The 15,934-nt window shown below is 37.5% G+C and overlaps 2 protein-coding genes and 2 long non-coding RNA genes across 5 annotated transcripts; 2 read left to right on the top strand and 2 right to left on the bottom strand.

Moving 5' to 3' along the window:
- Nucleotides 1-1,027: 1,027 nt before the first annotated feature.
- Nucleotides 1,028-7,080, top strand: KT1 (potassium transporter 1). Of its 2 annotated transcripts, none has more exons than XM_088971783.1 (9): nt 1,028-1,709; nt 2,504-2,747; nt 3,167-3,412; nt 4,394-4,444; nt 4,529-4,789; nt 4,884-4,936; nt 5,041-5,155; nt 5,289-5,543; nt 5,641-7,080. In XM_088971783.1, the coding sequence occupies exons 1-9, from the start codon at nt 1,677-1,679 to the stop codon at nt 6,648-6,650; spliced, it is 2,268 nt and encodes a 755-aa protein (XP_088827909.1). In that variant the 5' UTR covers nt 1,028-1,676; the 3' UTR covers nt 6,651-7,080. The 2 variants fall into 2 exon arrangements, with proteins under 2 accessions (XP_088827909.1, XP_088827910.1); XM_088971784.1 differs by lacking the exon at nt 1,028-1,709 and adding an exon at nt 1,972-2,119.
- Nucleotides 7,081-7,686: 606 nt separating this feature from the next.
- LOC148868509 (uncharacterized) lies at nt 7,687-8,127 on the bottom strand. Its single transcript, XR_016107626.1, has 2 exons — nt 7,989-8,127; nt 7,687-7,888 (listed from the first exon to the last, which is right to left on the bottom strand). It is a non-coding gene; the product is annotated as an uncharacterized LOC148868509 (long non-coding RNA).
- A 130-nt stretch (nt 8,128-8,257) lies between these two features.
- Nucleotides 8,258-9,065, bottom strand: LOC148868510 (uncharacterized). Its single transcript, XR_016107625.1, has 2 exons — nt 8,749-9,065; nt 8,258-8,604 (listed from the first exon to the last, which is right to left on the bottom strand). It is a non-coding gene; the product is annotated as an uncharacterized LOC148868510 (long non-coding RNA).
- Nucleotides 9,066-14,103: 5,038 nt separating this feature from the next.
- Nucleotides 14,104-15,723, top strand: LOC148868511 (transcription factor bHLH51-like). Its single transcript, XM_088971046.1, has 2 exons — nt 14,104-14,571; nt 15,097-15,723. Exons 1-2 carry the CDS (start codon nt 14,272-14,274, stop codon nt 15,613-15,615), a joined length of 819 nt encoding a protein of 272 aa, XP_088827172.1. The 5' UTR covers nt 14,104-14,271; the 3' UTR covers nt 15,616-15,723.
- Nucleotides 15,724-15,934: the final 211 nt, after the last annotated feature.

The raw sequence follows: 15,934 nt of genomic DNA on the forward strand, positions 1-15,934 counted from the left end.
TCGTTATATATGTATATATGTATGTATTTTTTGTTTTCAGAAAATGAAACAAAGAAAAGACAAAAACGTGTTTTCATGTGGTTATTTATTTATTATTTACATAAATTATGTAATTTCTATGTTACCAAATTTGTTTTTTGTTTTAAAATCAACCATTTTGATGGTTTCAAATATTATTTTTGAAAGAAAACCAATTTGTTTTTTCTTTTCAAATAAAAAAAAAAAAAACAGTTCAGAAACCTGTCTTCTGTTTTTTAGCTGATGTGGCAATCTAAAAAAACAAATGAAAACAAAAATGTTCATGTAGTGGAGTGCCCCCCTAAGTTGTCCACAACCACAATCCTACAATCATATGCGCCCCACCTTGTATTGATGTTTTCTAGAAATAATATTATCTTATTTAAGTTTTTGTATTTTAATATGACACTTATCTACAAAAGTGGCTTTAGTTTGCAAATGCGGCAAGGTGTTCTGGGTCAAGTTCATGTGCGTTCGCATGTGCAAGATACAGTTTCAATTCTGTCATGCAGGAATTGAACAATATGGAAATATAGCAACTTAATGTTATGTAGAAGACTGATATTGGAACCTTAGAAGTCCAACAAGGACTGGATATCCCTGTTGTCTAAAGAAGGTGAAAGAGAATTTTCAAAGGAACCAAATTTTCTGAAATAAAAAATGAATGAAAGATTCTATAAAAATTGCTTACAACATAACTCAAATATAAACTCTAGATGGAACCAAAGTAATAATACATGAAAGGGGATTTAGCTCAAGAATAAAACCACGTTCCAGCAAAAATGAACTCATTTGAATGAACACGATTATGAATTTATGATTTGAAAGAACCGAAACAATTCATCAATAGACCGATTGAGCACAAATTCAATGCACACATTTTTTTTTACAGGGCGCCTCTAAGCTAACAAAGAATAAATATTTGGAAAAATCTTGTCCCTTTTCATTTGGCCTTTTGTTTAATGCCGTGGCCCTCTTATTAATGAATATCGTCATGGCCTGGTGACTCAGGTCCATCATCCACAATAGATTCTAGTCCCATTTCAACTTTTAAGCTCATTATTAACTGCAGGGTTGCCACTTTATTAGGGTATAGCTCTAAATCAGATAACTTATTAACTGTTGTCTGTCTTTTTCCTTTTTTATTTAATTATAATCTTTATTTTTGTCCACCATTTTCTTGTTTGGACAGTCCATTAAAGTCGAGGCCCTGAAAGCCAGTCTGGTTGTGTCATATTCCAAGATTGGTCCACCGATTGAACGGCATCAATCGAGGAGATGGTGGGCTACATTAATAGATTGAGGGATAAGGTCCATTCAGGATGCATTTCATCGGGTGCATGATATAAAATCTACATTGTTTTCATCTAATGAAATGGGTTTGTTCGGTTCAGTTTATTCAGATATCGTCTATCTAACTTGCCACCTAGAAGTAGAACTCCCTCCCTTTTTGACATCCCACCGGAGAGGGGGGCATTAAATGCATTTCATAACCTCTTTGAACACACTTACCTGCTTACTACTTACTGCCCGCTTCTACATTCTCTACTGAGTTCCAGCAGTTTAAATTGAACCATGACCTTGATTCTGCTTTAGAATCTGAGCCCTCTGTTTTTTCTTTTTTGGGTCCTTTCTCAGTTATCAATCTCGCCCCATCAATGGAGACACTAGAGCAAGGGTCCTTTCAACAGGTATCTTTCCTGCTCCCTTTTTACAGTTGTCACTTTAGCAGAACCTGAATCGTTGGTTTTCTTTTCTTGTTCAAGTTTTCTTCTTTGTGAAGTTGTTGGGATTATTATAGTTGCTATGAATTTCTTATTTTTATTTGCCTTTGTAAGTTGGATCCGTGGGAGTCTTACAAATGGTTCTCCCTTTTCTCTGTTTCAATTTGCATTTTGTTTCTCTGTCTCGAACTTTTGGATTCTTAAATCTGGGATTTTAAATTGCAAATTTGCAAATGCTCCTCCATTAAGATGACTGGAGCTTGGATGAAAGATATGTAAATACAATGTGCATACTGAGACATATGGAAGGATTGCCTATGGTGAAAAGTCCCATTTTGTTCTACTTTCTACAATTCTTGGCTTCTCGCATATGAAAGGTATGAAGAAAAGCTTAGTGTCGATAAAAATGAGTTCTAATGAAACGTATTAAGTACAATACTTCTGAACCGTTTGAACTAAGGAGAACGTTATAGGGTTCTGCTTAAATGATGGACCGAGTTACAGAGCTCTGTCATTTTTGTTGATCTTGGTTTGCACGAAATACTTAAATAGAATATTTTTTAATGTTTCCACAGTAATTTATAGGGTTCCGATGGTGCATGCTTATATAGTTATATTTACCAAAGAAATAAAACAAATTTATATCCACTATTCTACATGTTTCTTTTTAGTACAACAGGTGCCTTTTTCATTTTATGAAAAAAGTGTCTTCATTTTTTGTTCTCTCTGTTAAGAAGACTTGGTGTGGTGTCTTGAACCAGAACTCGAGGAGGTTTTCCACAAAGGCCATACTCACCTTGGCTTATCAGAGTCTTGGAGTAGTTTATGGTGATCTGAGTACCTCCCCTCTCTATGTTTACAAGACCACCTTCTCTGGGAAGTTGAGCCTCCATGAGAATGATGAGGAGGTGTATGGGGTGCTTTCCTTTATTTTCTGGACATTCACTCTCATCCCTCTCTTCAAGTATATCTTCATTGTGATGTCGGCTGATGACAACGGTGAAGGTACGATTGTCCTTCCCTGGTTGTATGTACAATGTATTGCTCATCTAAGATGTGTAAGCATGTTGAACTGGTGGCTCCAATATGCTATTTGTAACTTGACATTGATGTCACAGCTTAATTCCCTCCCACTCTCCAACCTATCCAAAAAAAAATGAGAAAAATAAAAAAGAACAGAAAAACAAGCAAAGTAGTGTTCCTTGTTGAGATGAATTCTGCCATTGAATGATAAGACTATAGTAGCCTTGGTTCCCAGACAATTGCCAAAATGATCTTTTATCACCTTCAAATTGGGTATTTGTCAGTGCACAAAGAGGGAAAATTGTGTGGGAAACATTAATGAGTTTAAATCTAACCATTTCAGACTTGAAAGGTGGGTGGAAACTAAAACCCTCCATGTGAATTATTTGCTTATAGTGCAGGTGGCACCTTTGCACTGTACTCATTACTCTGCAGGCATGCAAGGCTAAGCATTCTCCCCAATCAACAAGCGGTGGATGAGAAGTTGTCCACATATCAGAAGGGAGCATCAGAGGACACAAGGCATAGTGCTAAGCTGAAGTTATTTTTTGAGAAGTATCCAGAATCCCGTAATGGGCTATTGATATTTGTGCTACTGGGAACCTGTATGGCAATTGGTGATGGGATACTTACACCAGCAATTTCAGGTAAGAGATTGATTTACTCTGAAATTCCTTATTGCAATAAATGTCAAAATTTGCTACTTATCATTTCGTTGTTTCATTTTTTGGTGGCTGGGGTGGTTGACTGTTTGAAATATAGTTGCAGTTGGATTTAATAGAAGTGGAAAATGGGTCCTAAAAAGGATTTAAAAGCTGAAACGGCCAAGTTATATGTATATGTTTCTGTAGGAATAAAAATAAACTTGTTTTGGTCAATTCTTTTGTAGAAATATAGCACGTATATGTTGACTGTTGAAACTGCATGGTTGTGGAATTGATGAGAGATAAATGTGATCTTAGTAAGAGTGATTGTAAAATGATCATAGGGGCCATTGCTTGGTGTAATTGTAAAATCTTGGGCTGACAAGAGTGAGAATGCAGGTTCAGGTCTTGAGAGTGGCCAATTTATTAAATAAAAAAAATACTGAAGTTTAGCTGTTTATTCAATCTGCTCCTCCCAAGACATCAGAATATCAGATATCTGGGAGCATAATTGGGTAATCACCCTTCTTTTAGAACAGTCATAATGGTAGTTGGTGCTGGTAGAAATACCAGGTTATTCAGCAAGGGCGGACTTTGTAGAGGTCAAGTGAGCTATTTAGAGTTGTTTGGGTGCAGTGATGAGAACTTTGTCTCTTGTGGTTTTAGTCCCTTCAAATCTCAAAAGTTGCATAATATGGAACTTGGATTTGTGTTTGCCTATGGCACTGCAGAACTACAAAGGATGTATTTTTAGTCAGTGGAGATTGGATTTGCCTATTTTTATCTTTTTTTTTTCCAAGTTTTAGCTGTCAACTCTTGTGAAAGATGTGGTTTTATGGTTCAAAATAAATGTCAGATGAATCTTTTCATTGAGTATCCTTTGATAAGCACCCTTTTTATCATCTCATGATTCATGGTTCTGTATTAAATAACATAATAAAATCCTTGTATACTAAAAGCAGATTTGCCTGACTTCTGTTCCAGTTCTATCAGCAGTTTCGGGTGTTAAAATTAAGATTACTGAACTTCACGAGAGTAAGTCCACTTGCACTTAGTTTTTATTTTAACATGTTGATTCTTATCAAATGATCATAATTTGTCTGTTTGTTCATTTTCCAGGTTATGTTGTAATTATCTCATGTGTCATTTTAGTGGGGCTCTTTTCCCTTCAGCATCATGGAACACGCAGAGTTGCTTTCATGTTTGCACCAATTGTCACAGCTTGGCTTCTCTGTATTAGTGGCATTGGAATATACAACATAGTCCGATGGAATCCAGGTGTATTTCGTGCGATTTCTCCATCTTACATGTTCAGGTTCCTTCGAAGTACAGGAGTTGAAGGTTGGGTGTCATTGGGTGGAGTGGTCCTCTCCATCACAGGTAGTTCTTCGGCATATATTTTATGTCTTAGCAGTACAATACTTATTGCCACCAAAATAAAGTTGAAACTTATTTATTTCTCAATTATTATCAGGTGCAGAGACAATGTTTGCTGACTTGGGCCATTTCTCTCCACTCTCAATTAAGGTAATGCAGACATTGATAATTAGAAAGAAAAACATTTAAGAGAATGCAGCATTAATATCAACCTTGATGAAATAATAGTCTAATACTATACCTGCAAATTTCAGATTGCTTTCACATTTCTAGTATATCCCTGTTTGATTCTTGCTTATATGGGTGAAGCTGCATTTCTCTCAAGACATCATGAAGATATTCAGAGGAGTTTCTATAAAGCTATACCGGGTAAGGGTTTATCAAAGAACCAGAATAGATTTTGTGTATCCTATGCTCTATACTCAACTCAACTCAGCCTTAATCTCAAATTGTCCTGTTTGCCATCTTTTTAAATTAATACTATTTTTTAACTGTAACGCAGAAGCTGTTTTCTGGCCAGTCTTCATAGTGGCTACTTTTGCAGCAGTGGTGGGAAGTCAAGCTGTTATATCAGCTACTTTCTCTATGATAAGCCAGTGCTGTGCATTGAATTGCTTTCCCCGTGTGAAGATCGTTCATACTTCAAGTACGATATATGGTCAAATTTACATCCCAGAGGTCAATTGGATTCTAATGTGCCTCTGCTTAGCTGTTACAATTGGATTGAGAGACACAAACATGATGGGCCATGCTTATGGTACATATATAAGTTGTTAAGAGGGCATATTTTGTTTTTTAGAATTTAATCTTGTTATTTATTTATTGAGGCATTGGTTGTTTCTCTGGTTTTGTAGGGCTTGCAGTCACAATTGTTTTGTTTGTGACAACTTGTTTGACATCAATGGTGATGATAATTGTCTGGAACCAAAGGGTAACTACTGCAGTTGCATTTCTATTATTCTTTGGATCAATTGAGGTTCTATACATCTCTGCATCCCTCATCAAGGTCCCAGAAGGTGGGTGGATTCCACTTGTTCTGTCTATGATCTTCATGGGCATCATGTATATCTGGAACTATGGCACATTGAAGAAACATCAATTTGATGTGGAGAACAGGGTTTCAATGAAGAGACTAGTGGCTTTAGGCCCTAGCATTGGCATGGTCCGAGTCCCAGGAATTGGACTTGTGTACACTAATTTGGTGACTGGGGTACCAGCCATTTTTGGACACTTTGTGACAAACCTGCCTGCTTTCCATCAGGTACTAGTTTTTGTGTGTGTGAAATCTGTTCAAGTTCCCTATGTTAATGAAGGGGAACGGTTTCTCATAGGGAGGGTGGGCCCAAAAGAGTACAGCATGTTCAGGTGCATTGTCAGGTACGGATACAAGGATCTACAACAAGAAAACTATGATTTTGAGAATAGATTGGTATCTGGGATTGTCCACTTTGTAGAAATGGAAGAGGAATGCATGCTAGCTCGAATTATGAAACCATCATCCGAGTTCAGTATGTCAGATATTGAAGGCCTTGATGTTCTGGGTCCGACGTTCACATTTCCACATCAGGAAGAAAATATGGTGCGGTCTTTATCTGACATCCAAGAAGTGAAGTCACAGGTTGGGCTTGTAGAGAGTTCCCAACTCAAGGACGAATCTTTGCGTATCCTTAAAGCTAGGGAATCTGGGGTGGCTTATGTTCTTGGGCACTCCTATGCAAAAGCAAAGAAATCATCTTCCTTTATCAAAAAATTTGCAATCAATTTCATTTATGCTTTTTTAAGTAAGAATTGTAGGGGACCTGATGTTGTTCTGAACGTACCTCATACCTCCTTGCTGGAAGTTGGTATGGTCTACTATGTTTAGCTTGTACAGAAAGATCCATGCTACTCTGGCATAGAGTTCCATCCTGACCCCATCAAAAAGGACTAAAACCCCCCAAAACACTGCAATTCAGAATCATTAGAACAGTGGCAAGATTGGATTCTCCAATTTGAAAACTGTACCTTTTGCATCATTAATTGTGGAGGACCTGAGCTTCCTACACATTGCAGTTGAAATCAATGCTATGAGGCCAAGGCTGTTTGTGACATTATGACTCCTGGGACCTGGATATATGCTTGGTCAAGATCAAAAGCCGCTGACATTTATCACCGTTGAGCTTTGGATCCGCATGGCACCCTTTGATTGTATGGTTGTAAAAATGAAAACTCAACAATATATTGTTGTTTTATATACAGGTTTTCCTTTTGTATAAAAGTGAGCATCATGCAATGAAGTATCTTCCTTAGAGATATATTCTGCAGTTTGTGGAATGTCAGTTCTTCTAATACATGGAAATTTGAGGCTGATTTTGGAAGGAGTACAGATGCAAATATGTAGAGTGCAAAACATTATATTTTGTATTCTTTTGCATGTATTTACGCTGTACATATTTGCATTTGTACCCTTTCCAAACTGAGCCTGAGGTGATAAAAGAGAATAACTGTTCTGAGACAAAAGCGCATCTAAGGCAGAATTTGCAGAGGTGGTTCTCATGCAAGTCACATGGAAAGTAACTAAAGGTGGTGGTAGCAGCCACTATTTTGTGGCAAGCACTTGGAAACATTTATACAAATGAATGATTTTGTCTGAGCATTACACTTTTTATCGAGATGTTTCAGAAAGAATTGGCAAAAGTACATATCAGATCAAGGATTGTCCAGGGAGATCATCCAAATAACAATGCAACAATGTGGCTAATGCGCGTCCTGCACTAATACATATACATAAAGAGTTGTTGAAGTCCAAAGAAATTCAGCAGCATTTCATCGAAAGACCATTACGAAACTGTTTGTTTCATTGGTTCAAAAGTAATTAGTAGAGGATGTCACAATTATGGCCTAAGGAAGAAGAGCCGTGACAATTTCTGAAGATATTCTGCAGGTCTAATTGTTACAGCATCCAGAGACAAGGGTACAATATTGGGATCTAATTATTCATAGTCATATCTTTCTGCTGAATAAATATTAATCACATTCACATCAATATCATCTGCTGTTGATTTTGTAGAATCTGAACTGAACGATCAACTTAATTGTTTGATATCATGCGGACTATGGCACCTTTGGTCCATTTGCAGAACAAATTGCAACAGTAGTATGTAGTTAGAGAATTAATGAAGCAAAGTTCATAAGAATATGAAGGAGAGGTTGCATAACTTACCTGAACATTGTAGATGAAGAATTCTTAGTTAGTCTTAGATGAGCACCTGGACCTTTTCATCTATGACAAATTTGGATAATTACCAAATCTTCAATTTCTAACAAAAAGTTAGTATATGCAGAGAAAAAACAAACTTTTCTGAAAGCCATTAGCCCATTTAGAGGTAATTTCATGGGTTGAATTGGTTTGCATGTAGTTGTACTTTGTTTGGGTTTTGGGTTCCCCGTGTTTATTATTGATCCATGTTGGAACGAGAATTTCAAGCCTTCTAGGAGGAACTGAACGCTTAATTCATTGAATGATTGAACATGGGCTTTGTCTAAAAGTTCTCTTTTATGGATTTTAGATAAACTAAGCCTAAGCGCTACAATTAAAGAGAAAAAGAAAAAAAAAAAGGGAAACCAAGCTTGTGAAGAGGCCCTTAGATCACTTTATCTTTCTTTCTGACATGGTACTGGTTTAGGTTCCAAAGCCTCCATGCTGCTTGCCTTTCTTCATTCATCTGATTGTAGTCCGGTTTTCATTATAGCAATCGCCAGCCAGGTGCGATACAGAAATAACTCTGCCCCAGGCTACCAACTAGGCTCCTCCGATGCCGATTTCCAAGTGGAAGATCCTGAGTTTCAAACCAGTAGATTGTGTGATTGTGTGTTTGAGAGAGAGAGAGAGAGAGAGAGAGAAAAGAGCTGCAAAGCAAAATAATAGCACTGAAAAGATTTAGAATTTAACAATATACTATTCAGCATTTCAGAAACTTAACGAAGTATAAACATCAAAATATTACGGCCCCTTTTTCCACGACGACAAAATCACTTGATAGGAAATCACGCCATAAAAATTGTTCCACATCTGCGGCTTCTTTTTCTCTTTCCAGCGTGACAAATCTTCAAGCTTATCAGATTTTCCAGGTTCAGACACTTTCTTCTTTCTTGGATTATTCGTTGTAACAAAGTAGCGGGCCAACCCCTCAATCTATTTCGCCAAAGAGAAACTGATGCTTGACATCATGACATGATGGCTCCTGGTTAGATTCAAGGTCCCATACAAATGAATGCCAAATGTGATTAACATATGCCTGGCTTTTTATAAGGTGGATAGGGTGTCCAAAGATTAAAGATCAGGGGTGTTCACGATTGGTTAATTAAATCATTAGTCTAAATTTTAAATCGAATTAATAGCATCGATTTTTGAAAAATTGATAACTAAAGTTAAATCAAAGCCGATCAATTAATTATCAATTGATCAATTCGATTAATTATTAGCTTGGTTTAATGATTTTTTGCTTTTTATAAAATATATTATAAATAAATATAATAAAGATTAAAAATACATATAAAATATTATATTATAAATAATAAATAATATATATATATATATATAATATTCATATGCAATATATAAATAATATAAAATATATAAGAACCCCAAAACCGAACTGAATTAAAGAAACCAAACCAAAACCATATATATATTTGATATACAAAGAAATAGAGAAGGAAGCGTTCCATACACACCAAATACAAAATAATATAATAAATATTAATAAAGTGGATGGGGGATAATAGTCCAAAACAAGTGGTTGATCAATGGTCGCATCAAGTGTTAAAGTCTTTCTTCTGGTGTTACAATGACGAGTACGTGGGACCTACGTTGGGCGCAAATAAGTGTTTGTTATTGAAGCCCGTTTTTTGTTTGGTTGTGCAGGAGTCTGTGTCTGCCCACAGAGAGTAAAATGAATGTGAACAACAGGACAACAACAAACACAGACCACTAGAAGGAGTGGTGGGCCAACCCAAGGTTGGGTTGGTTTGCAGAAAATTTGGTTGATTGGACTCATTATTAAAGATGAAATATACATATAGTTGAATTATTGGATGCCTGCATAAAGGACGATCGAGGCCTTCATCCCATTCCCTTTCCTATTCCATCCTAGATTCTCCATCTCTCATTGAGCGGAACTGGGGCTGTGTTTCGCAAGAGACCGGCGTGGCGATGTTGCGTGGGTTCGAGTACGAGAGATTTGGCGTGTTTTTCTGTGTGGGTTTTTAGCTGTTTATAAGTTGGAAAGATGGCAAATCAGTTTATTTTTATTTGGCGCATGCAAGATTTAGTCGCTAAAAGAAAGAAGGTCGAAAAAATGTGTAAAGTTTATTTGGAGAAGTTTTTAATCTCACATATATCTACCAAACAATCTTCCAACTGCCCAAATCTTATATCAAAAACTCATTACGTTTTTTAACTGCCAAAATTACAAGAAGATCTTCTCAATAATCTTGTTTTGTGGTTTGACTTCTGCCTCTGTCGTTCACAGACCAGAAATCCAAAGGTTATGCTGAATGACACTTTTGGCCATGATGATACCGTTTAAAAGGAATCTTGTTCAGGCTAATATCAAGAAAACAGAAACACACTGCTGCCGGTGTTATAACTTGTCTCTGTATTCTGGGCGCTGTCAATTTGACTGGATTGTGTTGGAAGCTGTGCGCCCGGTGCCCAGGAGATGGTCAGTCACCAGTCACATGATTGGATCATCCAAACCATCTAATCCAAAAGGGCTACTCTGTAGTGTCACTGTTTTGGATCAGATATCGTAGGAAGGAAGAAGGATAATTAAATGAATTGGGATCTGCTACTCATAAAGCGCACCTTACACTCACTTTACACGCACATCCCACCGTGAATCGAGAATATCTTCCATAATGAAATGGGCCTGTGAGGAGAAGATCCGTACTAGTGGCGAATGCCTTTATTCCATGGATTATACATATTCATGCTTTGGTTCCATGGATTCTACGTCCAATCTGGCTTTTAACCTTTGTGTACGCGTTGTAAAAGCGACCTAGAACGTTTTACAAAAGGATAAAGCGACCTAGAATGTTAGGTTTACGTGCGTGCTTGAGTCTAAAGCCCTATTATGTGGGTGTGTGAAAGTGAGAATTTTCGGTTAGCCCTTACTGTAATTATCAAGTATATGTTTGTTTTCATTTACATTTTTCGAATAAATGTTTATTGAAGATGCCACATATGCGCCCCATTATCAAATGTCTCATTAATTGTATTTGTATTTGTATTCATCCGAGTTTGTAAAAGCAAGCTTGAGTTTTTGTGCACCACTCCTATTTCTAAGCTTCATTCCGGAGTTTTTTTTTAAAATGGATTGGTGTTTATTGGCATTTTGCAGATACCGTGCTTAATGGCGCTCATGTATCATAGACACCTTCATTAAATGTATTTCTCAATTTTGAAGTCATACAAGTACAAAATGTTTAATGAATAAATGTAAAGAGAACCAAACACCCTCCAAGTGTATTTCAATTCAATGCCTCAATATTTTAAAATTAGGTTATTTATTGGAATACCTGATTTACTTAAACCTGTTCTATTAGTTTATATTTCACTAAAATATCCCTTATAGTTTTCAACCTATTTACTTAATTCGACATTTTTAATTCATTAAGAACTATTTGTTTTGCCTGAAAATAGTAACATAATCAACTAAATTAAGCATCTGTTTTGGCATCAATGCCGTTGCTCTAGAAAATGGTGACACATCAGTGCCACGTTGGAGAAAATGGTGCTTCAGGAAACACTTGTTTGTTTGGAACCGTTTTTCTGTAAAAAACGGTGCTCCAAGCCATGCCTTGGAAATCAAGAAGGTGTGGTTTGGAGAAACGTCGGATTTGGCGTTTTTCCATATTGCAACTTGTTGCTGCCAATGAAGACATGATGTGACAGTGACATGGACTTCTTTACAATGGGTACCGATGCTGAAAACAGACATGGAGCACTAGTACCAAACATAAAGTGTTGTTGTTGCTCTAGGAAATGTCCTACCTAGCAGCAACACTTCCAAATAGAGAAAGACATTGTTTTCTCTGAAAACAAAGCTTCCAACCCACACATTAGTAACACCGTTTTATCATCTGCAGCATCAACGCCAAACATATACTAAGTAGAAAATGTTCAAGGACATGGGCCCATGGTTTTTTATTCCAAAAATACCCCTAAATTGAGTGAAAAATGTTCAAGGGTATGGATGCATGATTGTTTATTCCAAAAGTATCCTTAACACTTTTGTATAGAAAATAAAATTGACCAAATACAGAAAATAATGGTTATCCTTGTTTTACTAACACCGTTTTCACTGGATCTATAAGACGACAAAATCATTCCACCAATTTCTACATAGGGATATAAATGGGGTGAGTTTGGGTATATTTATATCCTTTAAGACCCGGATCCTTTAATATGAATTGGTTATGTTACATGTTTTATTTGGTTCGGGCCTAGATATGTGATATAGGTGGTTTATGATGTTGTTCGATTTGAGGTCTTTCAAATCGAGGACACAATCAGATAGTCATGCCAAATGGACGAGGCCGAGGTGGAAGGATGGAGCCGCGAATCGAGATCTACAACTAGGAGAAAGGTTAGAGGCCCGGTGAGTTGTTTCCTAGGTAGATACTCCAATGCTCAAGTCTGTAGGGTAGAGAAGGGTGCGGTCGGGCCGAGCATATTGAGAAAGCTCTGCTCCGAGCCAAAGAGATAGTGTAAAGAGGTATTTGAGGAATGTGGTTCCCAAAAGTCCCTTACCTCGAGCGAGGAATACCTATTTATAGTTAGGTATTCGTGTCATAGATGGATAAGGCTCCCGGGATTGTAAAGATGAGGGCATCCACCGAAGTTTTCGAGAGGCTTCCTCTTCATCGTTGAAGTCCTCTTCCTTGTTCGTGTGGGACACTCCTTCTTAATCGTGCTTTTCCATTACGCGTGGCATCGACATGGTTTGAGAGGGGGTGGTCACAAAGATAGCCATGCGGCATCTTTAGCCAGCTCATCCATCACACACCAAAATAATTAGAACTCATGGTTTTGTGGATCTTATTGAATGACACTAAAATCTAGATTGTATTACATGAATACAAATTATACGATCAACAATAAAACAAACAAGTGGATTTGTTCGGTTTCCTTCAATCAATTTGCAATTTTAGGATCAAATGATTAATAAGGGAGTGTTTGCCGGTATGTATGGTTTTGCTTTTTTAAGGAAAAAAAAAAGATTATATTGGGTATTGTTATTATTATTTTTTCTGATGTGATACTTTCTTTTGTTTTTGAAATAATAAAGCCATACACGTTGGCAAACACTCCCTAAATGTTTATGGGGATACTACTGGCTCTTCATTTTTATGGACGAAGCAGCAACCATGCCTGGGTCAAAGTTGTGTGAATTCAGACATTACCAATTGGCGATGGGATGCGTGGAAAGAATTTGGGTATCCATTGCCACCCCTTATCCAGCTATTTGGCATTGTATGCCTGCATTGCATATCTGAACTAGATGCAAATTTTGCACTCAGTTCAGATTTGCACATATTTATTTGTAACCATTACTTTCACTACTCCTAATGCAAAATTCATTGGCATGCAGTACAATTTTGTATCCAAAAAATGATGCAAAATTCAACATATATACACCTCTTATCTTGATTTCCTAATTCCTATCACATAAAGAAGGGGCAACATCTCTATACTTCCAACAAACAACCTCACTCCCGCTTTCATCTGCTCATATAAAATGAGGGCCATATCATTTTACCCCTCACAAAAAAGCATAACAAAATCAAGCTTAAAGCAAGAGCAAATTAACCAGAATTTGCAGTCAGCTAATTTGCACTCGCTGTACAAATTCCGATCCCTTCATAGCGTTAAACAACAGAGTCCTAGAAGCAAACAAAATGTTACTCAATTACTACGATACACGTATTCATTGAATAAAGTAGTTAAGAAATAAAACATTGAGATTTGTAACATGATAAGATATAGCTTATGCTTTTCGTCTTGGTGTTCCATAACAGTAAACCACTAACCAAATGGAGGGCCGTGGACAGTTTATACCAAGAACCAGAAGGCAAATCTCAGATGCATAAAAGATGAGGAAATTATATTTCATTTTCAAACACTGAAGCAGTAAACAGGAAGAAACTTCCAAACAAGATAGTCCCTTAATTGTAATCTTTGATATTTCCTAAGACCTTATCATCACCGTCGACATCAATAAATTAAAAAAAAAAAAAATTAAGCACCGTAATTATGGGTCTACGATGGAGATGGAATGGGAATCCCTACTCCCTCCCTACTTCGACCTACTCCCCCCTAGTGTTGTTATGTTAAGCCTGGTACAGGAACAGGAAGCAGCGGATAAGACTAGAAATGCAGAAGAAAGTAAGGAGTTTTTTTAAGTTTGGATTAGGGTTTTAGGTTTTTAGCTTTTAAGTTTATGGAGAGATGCCTTTATCCTGGTTGGCCTGAGGAGGCGCATTTGCTTCGCTATCATGCACTTAATGGAGGACCCTTTCTCCTTCCATGGCTGCCGCCTCCTCCTCCGCTGCTGCCTTCTCAGGCCTTTACCTCCTTCCCTGCTCATGGGTTTGCTCCATCTTCTTTGTTTGTTGAGGGTATGACAGAAGATAGAGCTTCCGCTGCTTCTAAGAGCCACAGCCAGGCCGAGAAGCGCCGTCGGGAGAGGATCAATTCTCATCTTACCACTCTCAGGAAATTGATTCCCCGTTCTGACAAGGTAAATAGTAACAATTTCTCCCTCTCTAGAATTCCAAATTTGGCGACTCCGGTGTCATGCTTTGAATACGTGAACTCCGGGAACTTTCTGTCAATTCTTTAAGGGGTATGGCTTTGCTGGTACTGTAGTCCTTCTCCATAAATTCTCCCGATCCCTAACGGAAAGAAAGTGCTGATTTGCTGAGCCTCTCGGATCGTCTGAAAAAGTGAATAAAAAGTTAGCTTCTTTTCTCGGCGTATTGTTTGTTTTTTCTTTTGGCTTTTTTAACTGAGTTATTCGTGTTAACTCGTTCAGTCAAACAAAAACTTTACTCGCTTATTCCTGTTACATCTCCATCAACATAACTAACAAACACTGATCCTGACTATTAATTGGAAGACCCTAAACAATATTTCTGATGTTTTACGACTGTGGTGGTTTGTCTGGCCACCCACTCCGAGCACAAACTGGGAGGTTGCTTTTTCTCCCTGTGGAAACGTGAACCCGGATACAAGTCAATAATGCTTCTTTTCCTCTCTGGTGCAGATGGATAAGGCTGCTTTGTTGGGCAGCGTAATTGATCGTGTCAAGGATCTAAAGAGAAAAGCGGTGGAGGTCAGCCAGCTGTTCACAGTTCCGACTGACGTTGATGAAGTCATCGTTGATTGCGATCAAAGTGCAGAGTCCACTACCAACAGCAGCAGCAGCACCACAACTAACAGCAAAGACAACCACTTCATCAAGGCTTCACTTTGTTGCGACGACCGGCCGGAACTGTTCACCGATCTCAACCAAGCGCTCAATGGTTTGAGGTTAACAACAGTAAGAGCAGAAATGGCTACTCTGGGTGGCAGGGTTATAAGCGTTTTGCTGCTTTGCACTAAAGATTGCGAAGAGGGTGTGTGCTTAAACTCTCTCAAACAGTCTCTCAATGTAGTTTTGAATAGAATTGCTTCGGCGTCAGGGGGCTCCATGAATGGCCGTTCAAGCAAGAGGCAAAGGATCTTGTTACCATCATATTACTCACAGTCTTACAGTGATCACCATGAACTTTGTCTAGTGTAATTGCCATATTAGTGGCTTTTAAATTAGCCATTTATTATAATCTTTGTTTTTCTTTATGCTTAAAATTGCTACGTCCGAACAGAATGATGAAACACAATGTTTCTTTAAGTGTGTTTTTGATCTGAGAAGCAAAAGTAAGTTGGTATATCAAATCGCTAGACAAAAACATGCTGTTTTTCTTTAAAACAAATAACATGTTTTCCATGTTTTTATTTTCAGACCAGATCGACAGTTTTGAAACTCACGGTAGGAAGCAATTTGATGGCATTGGAGAACATGCTCTTAGTTTTGCTTCAACAGTCCATGGCCTTGTTATATA

This window comes from Nelumbo lutea, chromosome 2, assembly GCF_056320005.1.
Source record: "Nelumbo lutea isolate HS-2025 chromosome 2, American lotus-T2T, whole genome shotgun sequence".
Taxonomy (NCBI): Eukaryota; Viridiplantae; Streptophyta; class Magnoliopsida; order Proteales; family Nelumbonaceae; genus Nelumbo; species Nelumbo lutea.